This window comes from Salmo salar, chromosome ssa10, assembly GCF_905237065.1.
Source record: "Salmo salar chromosome ssa10, Ssal_v3.1, whole genome shotgun sequence".
Lineage (NCBI taxonomy): Eukaryota > Metazoa > Chordata > Actinopteri > Salmoniformes > Salmonidae > Salmo > Salmo salar.
In genome coordinates this window covers 78,934,002-78,953,061 of record NC_059451.1, presented here as the reverse complement: position 1 = coordinate 78,953,061, position 19,060 = coordinate 78,934,002, and the positions used below count along the sequence as shown (strand labels likewise).

At 43.3% G+C, this 19,060-nt stretch overlaps 1 protein-coding gene across 3 annotated transcripts in view; it reads right to left on the bottom strand.

Annotated features, from left to right (window-relative positions):
- Nucleotides 1–18,071, bottom strand: part of LOC106561009 (voltage-dependent calcium channel subunit alpha-2/delta-4) — a 72,827-nt gene extending 54,756 nt beyond the window's left edge. The window contains exons 1-7 of one of the 3 annotated variants that reach the window (XM_014124547.2): nt 16,944–18,071; nt 11,373–11,454; nt 9,357–9,473; nt 9,008–9,067; nt 8,570–8,732; nt 8,199–8,330; nt 7,867–7,927 (exon numbers count right to left, since the gene is read on the bottom strand). In XM_014124547.2, coding sequence (XP_013980022.1) covers nt 7,867–7,927; nt 8,199–8,330; nt 8,570–8,732; nt 9,008–9,067; nt 9,357–9,473; nt 11,373–11,454; nt 16,944–17,257 — 929 coding nt within the window. In that variant the 5' untranslated portion in view covers nt 17,258–18,071. The remainder of the gene's footprint in view (nt 1–7,866; nt 7,928–8,198; nt 8,331–8,569; nt 8,733–9,007; nt 9,068–9,356; nt 9,474–11,372; nt 11,455–16,943) is intronic. The other 2 variants (XM_014124546.2, XM_014124548.2) reach the window with 2 other exon arrangements.
- Nucleotides 18,072–19,060: the final 989 nt, after the last annotated feature.

Here is a 19,060-nt window from a genome sequence, read left to right as displayed (position 1 = left end):
ATGATTCTTCCCTTAGGCCTCTCCTTGGAACCCCGCACTTTCACAAAGTGCGATGGACGCTGTCCTGGCACCTCTCACGTCCCGAGGATTGTTGATCCTCAATTACCTGGACGATTGGCTGATTTGTGCCCTGACCAGGACCCAGATCCTGTCAGACAGAGACATGCTCCTGACCCACATTGGCGGGATGTGCATTATTGTTAAATGAAAAGAAGAGTCATCTGACACCCACCCGGAGGGTGGCCTATATTGGCATGGAACTGGACTCAGTCCTCATGTGAGCACGCCTGCCCACCAGAAGGGTTCAGGAGATCTTATCTTGCCTCAACCTCTTTCAGCAGGGGTGGGTGGTATCTGCCCTGACCTGCCAACACCTGTTAGACTTGCTGACGGTGGCCTCGTTGTTGATTCCCCTGGGCCTGCTCCATCTCCACCCTCTTCAACGGTGGTTCAACTCCCACCGGCTGCACCCGAAGCGCCAGCTGCGGGTGACCGCCCAGTGACTCAGGGCATTGTTGAGGTGGCGCTGTCACTCCTTTCTCTCAGGTGGGGGGAGATGCTGAGTATGTGCCGCCGGGAGCTGGTCAGCACAGATGCCTCCCAGATCGACTGGGGGGTGTGACCAAGAGCAGGTCGGCCAGCAGCTGATGGCTACCCCCCTTGGATCGGCAGGCACATCAATACACTAGAGCTCTGAGCTGTACTGCTGGCCCTGTGGTCTTTCCTTCCACAACTGAAGGGAAGACATGTCCTGGTGAGAACGAACAACACCACAGTGGTGGCTTACATCAACCATCAGGGTGGACTGAGGTCCCACCTCCTCCATCTTATGGCACGGGAGTTCCTTCTCTGGGCTTAGGGACGTCTAGCGTCTCTACGTGCTGCGCACGTACCTGACATCCTGAATATGGCAGCAGATATGCTCTCGAGGGAGGGCCCGCCACCTTGGGACTGGAGCCTACATCCCCAGGTGGTGCAGCACCTGTGGGACAAGTTCGGGAGGGCGCAGGTGGACCTGTTTGCCTACCTGGACAATGCACACTGCCCTCTGTGGTACTCCATGTCGGAGCCACCAGGGCCTCTGGGCTTGGATGCTCTGGCTCACGATTGGCCAGGGCTGGAGCTTTATCCTGTTTGGGATAGGGGGCAGTATTTTCACGGCCGGATAAAAAACGTACCCGATTTAATCTGGTTATTACTCCTGCCCAGAAACTAGAATATGCATATAATTAGTAGATTTTGATAGAAAACACCCTAAAGTTTCTAAAACTGTTTGAATGGTATCTGTGAGTATAACATAACTCATATGGCAGGCCAAAACCTGAGAAGATTCTATATGGGAAGTGCTCTGTCTGACCATTTCTTGGCCTTCTGTAGCCTCTTTATCGAAAATACAGGATCTCTGCTGTAACGTGACATTTTCTAAGGCTTTCATTGGCTCTCAGAAGGCGCCAGAACGTTGAATGATAACTCTGCAGTCTCTGGGCGAAAAACGGTAGGGGTTTTGGTGAGTGGTACTTCTGAGAACAATGACACTGCAGCGCGCGTGCATGTGATGACTCCATTTTCTTATTTCAGTGTTTGAACGGATACAACGTCTCCCGGTTGGAATATTATCGCTATTTTACGAGAAATCGCATAAAAAAATTGATTTTAAACAGCGTTTGACATGCTTCGAAGTACGGTAATGGAATATTTGGACATTTTTTGTCACGATACGCGCCGGCGCGTCACCCTTCGGATAGTGTCTTGAACGCACGAATAAAACGGAGCAATTTGGATATAACTATGGATTATTTGGAACCAAAACAACATTGGTTGTTGAAGTAGAAGTCCTGGGAGTGCATTCTGACGAAGAACAGCAAAGGTAATCCAATTTTTGTTATAGTAAATCTGAGTTTGGTGAGTTCCAAACTTGGTGGGTGTCAAAATAGCTAGCCATGATGGCCGGGCTATCTACTCAGAATATTGCAAAATGTGCTTTCACCGAAAAGCTATTTTAAAATCGGACACCGCGATTGCATAAAGGAGTTCTGTATCTATAATTCTTAAAATAATTGTTATGTTTTTTGTCAACGTTTTGTCAACGTGAGTAATTTAGTAAATTCACCAGATGTTTTCGGTGGGTATGCTAGTTCTGAACAAAACATGGTAATGTAAAAAGCTGGTTTTTGATATAAATATGAACTTGATTGAACAAAACATGCATGTATTGTATAACATAATGTCCTAGGAGTGTCATCTGATGAAGATCATCAAAGGTTAGTGCTGCATTTAGCTGTGGTTTTGGTTTTTGTGACATATATGCTAGCTTGAAAAATGTGTGTGTGATTATTTCTGGCTGGGTACTCTCCTGACATAATCTAATGTTTTGCTTTCTTTGTAAAGCCTTTTTGAAATCGGACAATGTGGTTAGATAAAGGAGAGTCTTGTCTTTAAAATGGTGTAAAATAGTCATATGTTTGAAAAATTGAAGTTTTTGCATTTTTTAGGTATTTGTAATTCGCGCCACTCTATACCATTGGATATTGGTGAGGCGTTCCGCTAGCGGAACGTCTGTCCCTAACAGGTTATGCATTACCCCCTTTTCCCCTGATCCAGGAGGTGCTGGACAGGATCAGGATGGCAGAGTATCGTCTGCTGCTGGTGGCCCCATACTGGTCCAGACATCCATGGTTCAGCCTTATCCTATCCTTGTTGTCTGCTGTCTCAGGCCGGGGGAACTCTATAGCATCCGAAACCGCACCGCCTCAGTCTGTGGGCTTGGCTGCTGAACGGCACCAAAGGTCAATGTTAGGACTACAGGAGCTCTTAATGAACACCATTCAGAGCGCAAGGCCACCGGCTACAACCGCGGCATACCAGTTGTGCTGGCGGTTGTTCTGCTCTTGGTGCACTGGTATTGAGGTTGTGCCCGAGTCATGTGGGGTGCAGCATGTCCTCCAATACCTGCAGTCTCACTTGGATGAGGGTTTGGCAGCCTCTACACTGAGAGGATATATCTGCCTGCCATGTGGGGTGGATGGACAGGCCAGTGGGGCGCCATCCCTTGGTCACACAAGTTTATGAAGGGGGTTCATCGCCTGCGTCCAGCTAGGACCCGCCAAATGGCGAGTTGGGATCTGGATGTGGTTTTGGCAGCATTGGCAAAGCCACCTTTCAAACTGTTGGAGTCTGCCTCCCTGAATCAACTCTCTATGAAGGTGGCTTTGTTGGTAGCGATTACTTCCAGTGAGAACAACATACCAGCTCTTTGTCTGCTATGGTGAGAGAGTCCTTGGGGCTGGGTTATCAAAGCAGAGGTTTTCTCACTGGATCGTGGACACAATTACGACAGCATACCGCCTGGCTGGTAGGCCAGTGCTGGGTTCTGTGGTGGCACGTTCAACACGAGGTGTGGCTGCGTCCTGGGCTTTACTGAGAGGAGTGCCCCTCCTGATATCTGTGCTGCGGCCAGCTGGGCTTCCTCTTGCACCTTAACTTGGTACTATCGGGTAAATGTGGCACCTCCCTCTGCGATTGGTGCAGCGGTCCTGGGCACCCCCTCCCCTTCCGGGGACTGTCCAGGAACCCTCCTTCCACATTGATGGCCCCTGCGTCTTATCTGCTGGCTGGCCAGGTCCCTCTAGCTCCGACTAAATTTGGTACGGGTATACCAATATATTGGAGTGATCCAATATAGTGAAACATAACAAAGGTTACATATGTAACCAGATTTATGTGAGTTATATGGATCACTCCAATCCTCTACAGTGCTAGTGGCGCCTCAAAAATTATGTAGAGAACGTGTGTTGCGGCCTTGGGGTCTATATATAGGGGAGGACCCCAGCCGTGACACAGGTGTACATGGGAGTAAATCTTTAAATCCTCACCTCAGATGCATCCCTCCACCAGGGAGTGATACCAATATATTGGAATGATCCATATAGCTCACATAACCGTGGTTACATAAGTAACCTTCTATATCTACGTTCACAAATTTTCCCTGGCTTTGTAAAGACTGCAGCCCTACTTCGTTGTTCCCACAGTTGAAGGCAGGCTTTTCAAACGGGGCGGTAGTCGTTTACAGGTTCACAGAAGCTTGCTAAATAATTAGCTACAATGGCTGCTTCCGATGATTCTTCTTTCCAAGAAGAGCTGGAGGAACAAAATATTTTTTTAATGTTCATTTACAGCCCTATTTATTTGTGCCGGAATACACTTAAACCAGATGGACCTGCACTCAGGAGGCCAAATTACAAATTAGTAAGTTGTTTTGCTGTTGGTAGCTAGCTAGCAATATAAGCTGTCTTTTTACACGAGGCAGTGTTGTTCAGTACAGCACAATTTGGTGATCGATTTGGCCATAACTGGGCTTGCTAGTACCTCTACAAGGCAAGCTAGCCAAGTTTAGATAGCTAGCTGTGTATTTGCTATATCTAAAAAATACTGTTCTACAGTCTGTAGTCTAATGTTATAGCCAGCTAGCTAACTAGCCTATCTAGGAGCAAAACCGGAGAATTGTTTTGATGATGATGGCGGAGAGTAAAGGAATGACTTTGTCTTTATGACTTATATCAGTCTCAGAGTTAACTATACCTGTGTGTTGTAGCTAGCTAGCTAACGTGTCTGTGAGATGTCTCATATTCTACACCATGATGCTACAGTACAGACAGTACACAACGATTGCCCATGAATGTGTAATTAAGTTTTCGTCTTTCTCTCACAGACAATAGCGTTTGATACAAAGAAGTTGATGACTCAAGAGGAGATGTGAAAGGTCCCATAACAGAAATCTCCCCTTGTATAAAAGTGACTCCGAACTCACGGCACTACCCAAAAACACCATATGCAAGTATTCCCTTTGTAGAACTGTTGTATTTATTATAGGCGTTAGTAGTATATTTGTCTTATACTGTATATATGTCATACATCGCCATAACTGTTCCTTCAACCTGCTGTGTAAACACCTCGGTCTCCAGAAAAAATATAAGCCATGTCTACTTATTTGCTATATTGACAGTGTAATCTATTTTTATTGAAACATGTTTACTTGCCAACAAAGTTTAAGTGAAACACCAACTCCCTGCATTATTTGTTTTATCAGTCAGACTGAAGCTAGTTTATTTTGGAACACTTCACATGTGACATTTCACAACTAAAATCTCACAACTAAACTGAAAACATAATTTCAAAATGTATATTTTTAAAGACTTCACATATAACATTTCACATGTGAAAACATGCTTTTGGAACACTTCACATGTGATCAAATGTGCAATTGCATGTGTCATCACAGCTAAAATATTTCCCTACCTGGGATTTTAACACACAACCTCTTGATTTGAGGTAGGCTAATCCTTCTGCTCTTCCACATAGTCTGTAGCATTCCCCTGAACATTCCTTACCTACAATACATCTCTGCAGTGCCATCTGCAATTTAATTGACAATTTAATTGACTTATACCAGTAATTTTAGGGTTTTCTGTATAGTTCAGTAATGTTGATGGTGCATATGATTAAGTTTTAATGTTACTGCTGAATCATTATGATAAATATATTTGTTTTTCTTACGTGTATTTTTAACAAAGAGATTTACTTTGATGTTCCAAGTGTAGGAATACAGGTGAAATCCGTTACTGACATAGACATGATGGGGTAGCAGGAAGATCATAATGCCATGAACCAAGAGGTTATGAGTTAAAATCCCAGGTAAAAACATGTTGAATCATAATAATTACTGTATAAATAAAAATACACAATGCAGTCATGTACAGTGCATTCAGAAAGTATTCAGACCCCTTGACTTTTTCCACTTTTTGTTACGTTACAGCCTTATTCTAAAATGGATTTAAAAAAGTAAAATACCTCATCAATCTACAATCAATACCCCGTAATGAAAAGGCAAAAATGTTTTTTTTTTACATTTTGGCAAATGTATAAAAAAATTACACAATTAAATAACACATTAACATAAATATTCAGACCCATAACTCAGTACTGTGTTGAAGCACCTTAGGCAGAGATTACAGCATAGAGTCATCTTGGGTATGACGCTACAAGCTTGGCACACCTGTATTTGGGTAGTATCTCCCACTCTTCTCTGCAGATCCACTCAAGCTCTGTCAAGTTGGATGGGGAGCGTCACTGCAAAGCTATTTTCAGGTCTCTCCAGAGATGTTCGATTGGGTACAAGTACGGACTCTGGCTGGGCCACTGAGACTTGTCACGAAGCCACTTCTGCGTTGTCTTGGCTGTGTGCTTAGGGTCGTTGTCCTGTTGGAAGGTAAACCTTTGCCCCAGTCTGAGGTCTTGAGATTAGGTTCAAGTCCGAGCTCTGTCTGGGCCACACAAGGACATTCAGAGACGTGTCCTGAAGCCACTTCTGCATTGTCTTGGCTGTGTGCCTAGGGTCGTTGTCCTGTTGAAAGGTGAACATTGAGGTCTAGAGCGCTCTGGAGCAGGTTTTCATCAAGGATCTCTCTGTACTTTGCTCCGTTCATCTTTCCCTCAATCCTGACTAGTCTCCCAGTCCCTGCAGCTGAAAAACATCCCCACAGCATGATGCTGCCATCAGCATGCTTTACCGTAGAGATGGTGCTAGGTCTCCTCCAGATGTGATGCTTGGCAAAGAGTTCAATCTTGGTTTCATCAGACCAGAGAATCTTGTTTCTTATGGTCTAAGTCCTTTAAGTGCCTTTTGGCACTTAAAGCGGGCTGTCATGTGCCTTTTACTGAGGAGTGACTTCCGTCTGGCCACTCTACCATAAAGATCTTATTGCTGGAGTGCTGCAGAGAAGGTTCTCCCATCTCCACAGAGGAACTCTGGAGCTCTGTCAGAGTGACCATCAGGTCTTGGTCACCTCCCTGACCAAGGCCCTTCTCTCCCGATTACTCAGTTTGGCTGGGCGGCCAGCTCTAGGAAGAGTCTTGGTGTTTCCAAACTTCTTTCATTAAAGAATGATGGAGGCCACAGTGTTATTTGAGGACCTTCAATGCTGCAGAAATGTTTTGGTACCCTTCCCCAGATCAGTGCCTTGACACAATCCTGTCTCGGAGCTCTACAGACAATTCCTTTGACCTCATGGCTTGGTTTGTTTTTTGCTCTGACATGCACTGTCAACTGTGGGACCTTATATAGACAGGTGTGTGCCTTTCCAAATCATGTCCAATCAATTGAATTTACTACAGGTGGAATCCAATCAAGTTGTAGAAACATCTCAAGGATGATCAGTGGAAACATAATGCACCTGAGTCTCATATTGTGTGTAGAATGATGAGGGGAGAAAAATTATTTAATACATTTTAGAATAAGGCAGTAACATAACAAAATGCATCCTTTCAGTGCATCCTTTCTGAATGCACTGTATCTCAAATATGTAAGTTGAAAACACTATGTTTAAACCACTGTGTGTATCATAACAACTTATTTTTGTTTGCAGGGCATCACCCATGAAATCTCATGTGAAAATTTGAATTCACATGTGAAAGGTTTTTGATCACATGTAAAATCCACGTGAAACTTCATGTGAAATATCATCACATGTGAAGTGTTCCAAAAACACATGTTTTCACATGATTTCATATTTGAAAATCCACATGTGAAACTACCACTGTGAAATATCACATGTGAAATGTTCCAAAAACACATGGTTTCACATGATTTCACATGTGCAAAACATGTGCAAATGTCACGTGAAATAATGTGATTTTCAACATGTGAAATCATGTGTTGTTTCCGTAAGGGGAGTATAAGGGTATAAGAGGTCACAGTATTAGTGTCAAACTCTTACTCTTACTCTTGTCTCCTTGATACCTGTCAGTTTCCTACTCTGGTCAAGGGCAAGGCCACCCTAGACACTACTAAATGCAGAGATAGTAGCTTACCAGTTACGGTTCCTGCAGTCAAAAGCAGCAACACCATTTGAATCTGGAGTCCATTTGATACCTGTATAAATGATACAGTCACACAATCTCCACAGTCAGCAAACATCATGGCATCCATTTCAATTCTACAACATCGCTGCAATTTACATCATAAGAGAGCGTTGACATGATTTATCTATACTAGTATGTTTTTATGTTTTGCTGTGCTATCTTTTCTGAAATGTTCTATTCTAGATTTAAACATAATTCTGTGCTGATTTATGCTATAAGTTGTGTATGGAGCTGTGGGCGTATGACATCAGCATTGTGTGGGCATCTGCCTAGTCCTTTACCAGGGTAGATTCTGAAGAAACCTGAGGAGCTGCCAAAGTACTGCCAGGTGAGAGTGGGGTCTTTCTTGAAGTTATTGATGAACACGTCATTCAGAGCCTCCGACATGTAGATTCCATTGAGGATGTAGGGATCTTTACACAGGGGAGAGAGAGCAGCAAATGAGTGAGATGGAAAGTGTAACATCACATATAGCAATACCTTTCACTTTAAAGGCTGACTACGCCACACCTAATCCAATGTTCTTACATGCTAATCTCTCGTTGAATTCGATGTGGGATTTATGTAAAAATATGTGTTACGTGCATATATAAATTAGGATTTGCATCCAAGGGCCTGCAAAGGGCCTGTTTCAACTTCACCACACGCACACCTTTGTTGTAGACATTGGTGGGGACCTGTACGTCACTCTGCATTGTGTTGACTGGGATGTTGTTGAAATGCTCATTCTCCTCCAGAGGAAACTCCCCACCCAGCTCTATGAAGTTACCATCGTCGTCCATTGTGTTCACCAGCATGGAGTTATAATAGTCAAACTGGAGAAGGAGAAAAGCACGAGGTAGGTGGGAAAAGTTGCATTCAAATTCATCAAGTGTGATTGGAAGTCAAGTAAGTTAGCAGTGTATATTCTATCAGAAACTAGCTTCTTCTCATGGCATTGTGTGTTTTTGTGGTCATCAAAGTGTGCATGATGGTTAGACATTTCATTATCTCTATTGTGGTACTGTAGAACGGCTTTGTGATACTCATAGTAGCAATACTTTGCTAAATCTGAGACCTCACATTCCCACAGACAGATAGAATGACAAACCTGTAGAGTTTTGTTGAACTCGTGGTACAAATCGGCATCCTCCGCAGACTCAGCCAACCGCTGAGGAGAAAATAAAGATACATTCATTTAAAGAAGTTTTGAAAACCACAAGCCCAACCACAATAGTCATGGTTAAAGTTTTGGGGGTGGCTACTCTCATATTGCAAAGAGTGTATAACAGCAGGGGACATCAACAGATGGTCCAATGACAAGTTCTGGTCTGCGAGGGGATCTAATGTGGCTCGCCAAAGTTGTCTTATGGTGTTAAAATTAAAACAACTAATGAAGAATCTTTCACTTCTCTCATTGATTTATCAAACACCAACTTGTATCTGACCTTTGTACTCACCTTAACGGACTTCATCTTGGACCCCAGCATTCTCTCTATGTCCTCTGAAAAGTTCTTCACTTGGGCTCTCCCATCGATGTCCACTATCTTGATAATGGACTCTACATCTCTGAATTTCTGAAAAGAACAAGGGAGATGTTCAACAACGTCTTTTTAGTTTGTCTGATATGTAATATTTGATCATCTGGTTACCCATTTGTACAGAAAATGAAATGCAGCTCCAATTGCAGCATTGCCATGCTAACGTGGCACGTATCATTCTCTCTTGGAGATGATTGATTCAGAGAGTTAAGTGTGAGCCATTAGGTAAAGCCATTTGAAGACGAAACAGAGCTCTCTGACTTTACTTGTATCTTAATTACTCGATTAAGTCACTCACTAATCCTAATTAATCCAAGCAACCCATATACTGAAGGGTGAAAGCGTCATACTGTGTATTCTAAAGCTATAAGAGGAGCCATGACTGAATAGCTCTGTTGAGGAGAGAGTTCAGCTATGCTAGATACAGATATTTTTCCTCTGGCAATTCACAGGTACAATGAGTACACAATGGTCATCACAATGTCAGGAATATCAGATAATGAGGTAGATCCAGTACATAGCATTGACTAAATCAGCATACCATAAAATAGTAGTTGAAAATTGAAATATAATTATTATAAGTAAGAGTAGAGACAAGCAAACAAACTAAATACATAGTAAAGACAAGATTGGGACATGACCATCTGAAACAAGTACAGGAGGACACAACATCCTGTTTATCATTATGGTAAAGAGTTCCTGGTTCCTACATTATATTAGTGTGATCGCATTTGTAGCCTAGCTGCCCTGTACCATGTGTGTCTTTGTCTGCTGCCCTGGGCCACTAGCTGTGCCAAGTATCTCACTCTACTCTACTCTACTCTACTCTACTCTACTCTACTCTACTCTACTCTACTCTACTCTACTCTACTCTACTCTACTCTACTCTACTCTACTCTACTCTACTCTACTCTACTCTACTCCACTCCACAGTGTGCCCTGCAGACAGAGTGTGACCAGCTGGCTCACTGTATCTTAGTGGACATGATAAGATTACAGGTGGCGGGTGGACACAGAAAATATGAGGGTTCCTCAAGGGTTCTTTGGGAAGGGTGATGGTTTTATGTAGAACCATACCATACCTTTGAGCCCATCAATGGTTCTTTGTAGTTCAAGAAAGCATTCTTTCCTCTTTTAGTGATAATTAAAATGGAGTGACAGCAGCTTATTTGAATATTTTGGGGAATGGTTTGGGCACAACTCTTTTTGTTCAACCGTGAGTGAGAGTGTCATTATAGTTTATTTAATCTGTGGTGTTGAGCAATTACATGGTGTGTATGACTACGACCAGTGAGGGTGTCTTATGAAAGATGCATTCCCTTGTGTCTATTGTGAACAGTTGACTAAGTCTGTAGATCTCAACTCTCTCCTCAGGGACCCCCAGCTGTGCCAGAGCTAGCACACCTGATTCAACTTGTTAATAATCACAATAAATCCACTGGCATTTTAAGAATATAATATGGCTACTAATCCAGAATAATTTTTGAGATTGAAAAATGTTCTTTATAGAGCCATTCTCCATAAAGGTTCTATAAAAAACATGTATAAATAACCTTTTTGGGTTCTATATAGAACCTTTTATTAATGGTTCTTTATTTAACCTCAGGAAAAGGTTCTCTATAGCGCCATACAGGTTCCATTTAGAACCTTCAGAAAAATAACCTTCTGCTATGGTTACCAACCAAATAAGCCTTATTTGTAACTATATCATTCATAACCATTTGTTTTTAGTGTGTGGTGTTAGAGGAGAATATGGGGCGCCACATGAGGTTATACATGTGATGAGACAAGAAAAATATGGGGAAGGTAGTGATCAGTGGGTTGAAATGGCAGAGCATATGTGTGGTTAGTGGAGCTGTTTTTGTCCTGTGGTTGATGTTAATTCGGTATCATTCTCGTTTAGGGATCAACCCCCAAATAAAACCCATATTTTACCTTTTGCAGAATGTTAGCTCCCGAGTATCTTGTGGTAGCCTCGCGTAGTTGCACTGAAAGGACATTTGCCCAAACTTGGACCCTGAGAGAGATAGAGAGAGAGAGGTGATGGATAATCTATCATCCTGTCCATGACAGAATATAATCATCAAGATTTTGGCCTTGCTGTCTACATGACACTCAAAACCCAGACTGGACCCATGTGCCAAAAAAGGCGATGAATATCACAACTGTAATGCCAATTTGTTTAATCTGTCCATGGTTGATGTAGGGCAGTAGAAGGTTCCAGGTGCCCCTCAAGCACATGATTGGATTTTAAGCATAGGCGCGGGATGCTGAGAAATATGTTTTGCCCCCGCTACACACGGCTACATCGGTCTGCTAATAGTAGTAAAGTAAAGGCCCAGTTCTTCTGTTTTTTATTAATTTTCTATTCAGATTTTTCAGGGGGTGCTGTAGCACCCTCAGCACCCCTACTTCCCACAGCTATGATTTTAAGGCACCTATTGAACTCTCTGTCAACAGACAGACTACCAATGTGGTGTTGTATGGAAATCAAATAGAATGCTATGTAATGTTATTTGTTTTCTCCTCACGACCTCATTAAAAATAATGTCGCCGATGGAGATGCCTGCCGTTTTACGATCCTGTAACCAATTGTGCTATTGTGTATGTTTTGTCGTGTTATTTGTAACTTGTTTTGTACATAATGTTTCTGCCACCGTGTCTTATGATCGAAAAGAGCTTCTAGACATCAGGACAGCGATTACTCACCGCGTACTGGACTAGTACTTTTTCTTCAACAATTTGGACGGGAAGGATTTACTTCAGATGCCCGACAAGTCCCTCATCCCTGTCATTCGCAGGAGAAAGAGACAGAGGTATCGGGGACGAAGGTCCGGGTGCCTTGGAAGGATTCGATGCCGAGAGGGTAATCTACCTTTACCGTCAGTCCTATTAGCCATCATACAATCAATTGATAATAAAATAGACGAACTACAATCACGTATATCCTACCAACGGGACTTTAAAAACTGTAACATCTCATGTGTCACCGAGTCGTGGCTGAACGACGACATGAACAACATACAGCTTGTGGGTTTTAAGCTTTTTCGGCAGGATAGAACAGCGGCCTCTGGTAAGACAAGGGGTGGCTGTCTATGTATATTTGTAAACAACAGCTGGTGCACGAAATCTAAGGAAGTCTCAAGGTTTTCTTGTCTGAGGTTAGAGTATCTCATGATAAGTTGTAGACCACAATATTTACCAAGAGAGTTTTCAGCTGTATTTTTTGTAGCTGTCTATATACCACCGCAAACTGATGCTGGCACTAAGCCCGAACTCAATGAGCTGTATATGGCCATAAGCAAACAGGAAAACGCTCATCCAGAGGTGGCGCTCCTAGTGGCCGGGGACTTTAATGCAGGGAAACTCAAATCCGTTTTACCTCATTTCTACCAGCATGTTAAATGTGCAACCAGAGGGGAAAAAAACTCTGGACCACCTTTACTCCACACACAGAGATGCGTACAAAGCTCTCCCTCGCCCTCCATTTGGCAAATCTGACCATAATTCTATCCCCTCTGCTTACAAGCAAAAACTAAAGCAGGAAGCACCAGTGACTTGGTCAGTAAGAAAGTGGTCAGATGAAGCAGATGCTAAGCTTCTTCCGATGGCATTGAGGAGTACACCACATAAGTCACTGGCTTTATCAATCAGTGCATCGAGGACGTTGTCCCCACATTGACCGTACGTACATACCCCAACCAGAAGCCATGGATTACAGGCAACATCCACACTGAGCTAAAGGGTAGAGCTGCCGCTTTCAAGGAACGGGACTCTAACCCGGAAGCTTATAAGAAATCCCGCTATGCCCTCCGAAGAATCATCTAACAGGAAAAGTGTCAATACAGGACTAAGATTGAATTGTACAACACCGGCTCCGACGCTCGTCGTATGTGGCAAGGCTTGCAAACTAATACAGATTACAAAGAGAAGCACAGACGTGAGCTACCCAGTGACACGAGCCTATCATACAAGCTAAATTACTTCTATGCTCACTTCGAGGCAAGTAACACTGTAGCATACATGAGAGCGTCAGCTGTTCTGGATGACTGTGATCACGTTCTCCGTAGCTGATGTGAGTAAAACCTTTAAACAAGGCCGCAGGGCCAGACGGATTACAAGGACGCGTACTCCGAGCATGGCTTGTTCAACTGGCAAGTGTCATCTTTGACATTTTCAACCTGTTCCTGACTGAGTCTGTAATACCAACATGTTTCAAGCAGACCACCATAGTCCCTGTGCCCAAGAACACTAAGGTAACCTGCCTAAATGACTACCGACCCGTAGCACTCACGTCTGTAGCCATGAAGTGCTTTGAAAGGCTGGTCATGGCTCACATCAACACCATTATCCCAGAAAACCCTAGACCCACTCCAATTTGAATACCACTCCAACAGATCTACAGATCATGCAATCTCTATGGCAATCAACACTTTCATTTCCCACCTGGACAAAAGGAACACCTATGTGGGAATGCTATTCATTGACTACAGATCAGCGTTCAACACCATAATGCCCTCAACTCTCATCACTAAGCTAAGAACCCTGATTTTCTAGTCAGTCTCACTCAGATATCATATTAAAAACTGTAAACATTTCTCTCTGCCCCATGGCAAAATGTGCAGAATTGCATCAAACTAGCTTTAAAACATCAACATTTTCTCTACACCCGATGGCAAAATGTGTAGAATTGCACAGAATTAATACGATAACTAAAAATGTGCATTAAAAAATGTTTGAAAAATCTCTCTGGCAAAATGTGTAGAACTGCACAAAACTAACTCTAAAACTGTGGCCACTCATGATGAGTTCCGATTTCTTGTGACCCCCACCCCCATCAAAGTTGCCCATCCCTGATTTAGAGTGTGGTATTGTGTTAAAAAAAATGTAAGAGCTTAGGAACTCAATTGGTGAAGTCCATAGGATCGAAAAAGGATGAATGCAACAAACATGTCTCTGTCACTAACAAATATAGTCATGCATGGTAACTCTACAATTTACTTGAAAGGCAATGCACTCTGGGAAATATTTGAATAAGGATTTAATTTAATACTGTTCCGGTGCCTATTTGGGTCCACAGACTCCACACTTTGAGTGTTGATTTAACACTGTTATTTATTTATTTATTACACTTGAAAATTTGCTGTGTAAGCGTCCAACTTGCTGTTTGCAATGTTTACAATTGTCTTTGAATTACTCTGCAGTTTTTTTAAGTATCATAAAATAAATGTTCAGTGTCATGTCGAAAAGCCATACAGTAGTTGAGCGTCACAACTTATTTATACTTATCTGTACAAAATATCATTGGTTAATTGGTTTTACTTGATTATATACACCTGGGTTAATGGACATTGAGAAGAATGGACATTTACCGAATGTTCAGATAGTAATGTATTGTGTAGATAAAATATGGCTGTCAGCTAGATTGGAATAGTATATGAGATTGTGTGTGCTCTATTCATTATATTTCTATCATCAACATGCAGTTCCAGATACAGCCCTGCCATTAGTTGAAGTAACTTCCTGTGATCTGTATTAAAACATTTTGAAAAAGTTTTTGCTTTCTCAGATCTGTATTAATATAGTTTTGAAAAGTAGTCACTTTCTGAGATCTGTATTCAAATAGTTGGAGTCACCCTCCAAAGTAACTGTTGGTTCCCCCAGGAAAAATAGTTACTTTCCGCAAAGCACAGTTAAAACTATAGTTATCCCAGGTCTGCAGTGATGACACCTTGGATCAGACTACCACAGTCCTGCTGAGGCTTCAGGCAGTGATGGACCCAGTGTGGTGCAAGTTAACATGCAGGTCTGCTCACAGGAGGTTCTTCTGACAACACACTCCGGTCTGCATGACCATCTGTCTACCAATGTGGTGTGATGCTATTGGCCCGGCCCAAATGGGTAAGGGCAGAGTCCTGCAAAATAACAGTGGTCAACCGATCATATGACCGGCACTTTGGACCACTTCCTGCACAAACAGCCACTGGCAGTGACTAAACTGACCACCGCTTACTGGGAATTGGAAGCCTATGGGAGAAATGCTTCTTGGTAAAAAACTAACTTGGTTGGCAAAACTGGTTGCAAGGACATCATTATGAAGTCTTTCATTTCATCATGGTCAGATTTGTTACTGGTTGCAAAAGCAAGACAATGACGTCCTATGCCAAATTTTGCCTGTTAGTGGGTCAAGTATCTTTTATCTATAACACACTGGCTTAAAAACCAATGGAACTGCCAGCAATAAGCTGTTGGCAACTTTGAAGAGCGAGACAGCTTTGGGTCAATCAATATAATATTCGGCCTGACTCAAGGATTTAAATGTATGTAAGCTCAGGATAATATCCCGTTTGTCCAATGCCAGCCCTGTATTAGCCTACAAATCTAATCTACAGAAACATAGACAAGCGCAGAACAGCCAGCTCTCCCCATTGTGCCTTGGGGAAATATCAATGCATTTTATCACAAAGACAAGGCTAGCCTTGTCCCACATGGGATGAAGCGAAATGTAATGTAGTAAACCACGTGACAAACACTCCATCACATCAGCACACTGAGTGACCTGATGATTGCCCACAGTGACCTGATGATGATGTTTGTTCTCTTCCAGCAAAGTAAAATGGTGGCTGAATTCCACAAGGGGAGAAAATCTGGATTTTGAAAGCAAGGGGGAAAAAATCCTGGCTTTGACGCCGGATGATGAATCACATCACATCAAATCATGTTGTGGAACTGGCCTGGCTGACCGCTGGCACTGTCCCCTAATATGGTGGGATGAGAGATGAATGTGAACACAGGGCCAGACGGGCTGACAGCAGAGTGCAGAGTGTGGGACTTGAGCGTGATTAATCTCCCTGGCTCATGGGACCTTTTTAGGTGCTGTGATTTTGGTGACAGTTGGATGGGGTTCAATTATAGCGGAGGGAGTGAAGCGGAGGCAGCGGAGAGAGGAATCAGGGTCAATGTGTAATCAGGCCTTGAAACAAACCGAACAGCAGCTGACTGCAGATAAACAACAATAACCAGCCAGTCAGTCAGACAGACCGTATTGGAATAGAGGTTCAACCTAGAAATCCTCCTCCTTATATGCATTTTAGCAGACACTTTTGTCCCTCTACTATAAATGGCTGGATTCGGCTGGTCAGAAAATGTGCTCCTCAAAATTTTTCCAAGTGCATCAATTACATTTGTTAGAAGCGTACTGTAAAAGTCAGTCACTTGAATCTCAGGGTGACAAGCTGCTGATAAAACTGTGGAGACTCATCAACATCAAAGGGCAACTGGAGGATTGCTACAGATCACACAGTGCTGGACCAACAGGGAATTATATATTTGAGATAGTACAGTAAGAATACCACTGCACTAAGTGATAGATTTAGCCCCCTTGTGCCTCTACGTCTGAGGTGTAGCTGACACACAAAGCCTCAGTAGCCTGTATGAATAGTAACTTTAAAGGAGAGACTGTTGGAGGTGAGCAGTACTACATGATAGCACTAAGGGGCTACTCACGTCTCAGGTGGTATCTTCATCTGAGCGTGAGCAGTGAAGCAGAACCAGCTGAAACACAGGATCCACAGGCCCAGCCTCAGCCCCGCTGGAGTCCCTCTGGGTCCCAGCCTGCTCGTTACTCCACCTGACTCGGCCCTGGGTCCTAGTCCCATCCTGTAAGGGTCCACTGTGTCAGCCCTGGGTCCTAGTTTCATCCTGCCTGGGTCCACTGTGTCAGCCCTGGGTCCTAGTTCTATCCTGCCTGGGTCCACTGTGTCGGCCCTGGGTAGTAGTCCCATCCTGCCTGGGCCCACTGTGTCGCCTGAGGAAGACATCTGTACGGGTGTTATCTATGGCTCCTCTCCAATGTCTCAGTCAGCACACAACAAAACAACGACAACACACCTCAGGATCAGCAAGCCTCAGGAAAGTGTCGAGGAACATCCCAATGAGTCTGTGGGAGAAAGTGTTCTCATGTCGGCTAAAGGAAGTGGAAGCCCCATGACGTCATTTTTGACTGTGGTGAATATGTGAACCGGAATACTGTCCTCCTCTGAGTCCGTAAATACCCGCAGTTGGGATTCTGTCATCCCCCAAGGCTTTCTCGTTATCTTCTCATTCTCTCAAAACCACAGGCCAACCTCTCCTTTTTCCAATCCTGAAGCACTACAGCATTCTCCTGTTGGTGTTAGAAGTGTTGCCTTCTAGTGTTAGAAGTTGAGAAGCTCAAAACACTCCAACATGACACAACGAAGAGGCACTATTTAGATCACTGTGACCCGTCGATCAACCATGAAGACGACACTCTAAGAGGTATTCATCAGAAGTTGCATGGTGGTCATTCACAAGATCTAGATACTGTAGTTCCTCTCTGCATCCTGGCGGTGAAGGATCCCTTCCTGGTCTCTGGAATACCAGAGCAGATGAACAGGTTATGCACAGACCAGACAGACGTGCCGTCACACTGACAACGACGAGATGAAAATAACCCACAGAAAAATGATGGGAGGGAGGCATGCAGCAGCCATTGATTTGTCGGCATTCCGAAGCTGCCTACTCTGTCATCAAATTTAGGGCGTAACCTAGTTGGATTAAAACTCCCCACCCGAGTTGGGAATAGGAGAGTGAGAGGAAGGGAGGGGGGGATGGAGGGAAAGTAGAGAGGAGGAGGGAGGGAGCGAGGGGGGATCGAAGCGGAGGATTGGATGAGGGGTTTGTTTTATCTAAGAGGATTATAGTGATTTCTGGAGACAGGCTCTTGTCCATCCAATCAGTGGATGATAAATAAAAGCCCCAACGGTTTTTTAGCGAAGGCAGTGCTGGACTGGGATATCTAATGAAGCCTGATACTCCCCTCCAACATAAACACGCTTACCAAGCCAAATCCCGCCCAGCCACTCTGGCAATGTGGCACTCTGTCACAGGAGCACCACTAAGCAGGAGGGAGCATTACCGAATGGCACAAATGCACAGCATGCTCAGATACACGCACACACACACACACACACACACACACACACACACACACACACACACACACACACACACACACACACACACACACACACACACACACACACACACACACACACACACACACACACACACACACACACACACACACACCTTTATGATTTTTTTTTTATCACTTTGGTACTACTTTCACAAGTATGTGGTACATTTTCACAACTCTTAGTACAAAACGTCAAACCGCTCACACTTGTAACGCAGTCAGTCTTTCATTAAAAACCTGTCGTTGTGCATTCATTTGGATTGTAAAAATCTCTCACCACAAACATTGATTCAAAATAATAGTTTGTGAAATGTAATGAGAACATTGGTTTCATCACCAAAACACAACATAATGATATCTTCAACATTTTGTCGTTTTAACTACTAGTTAGCCAATAACAAACAATGCAGATATGGTTGAAATCGCCCTTATAAGTGCTAAAAGTCAAATATGCTACAGTGCATTACAGTTCACATTAGGCAAAACACAACAAGACTGACAGAAAACCTATAATTTCCAAAATATCTATCCAATGTGTAATCAAAGGTGTGATCAATGACGACATCCTCTACAATCATTCATGCAAAAAACATGTTATTTTTCAGATATAAACTCAGCAAAAAAA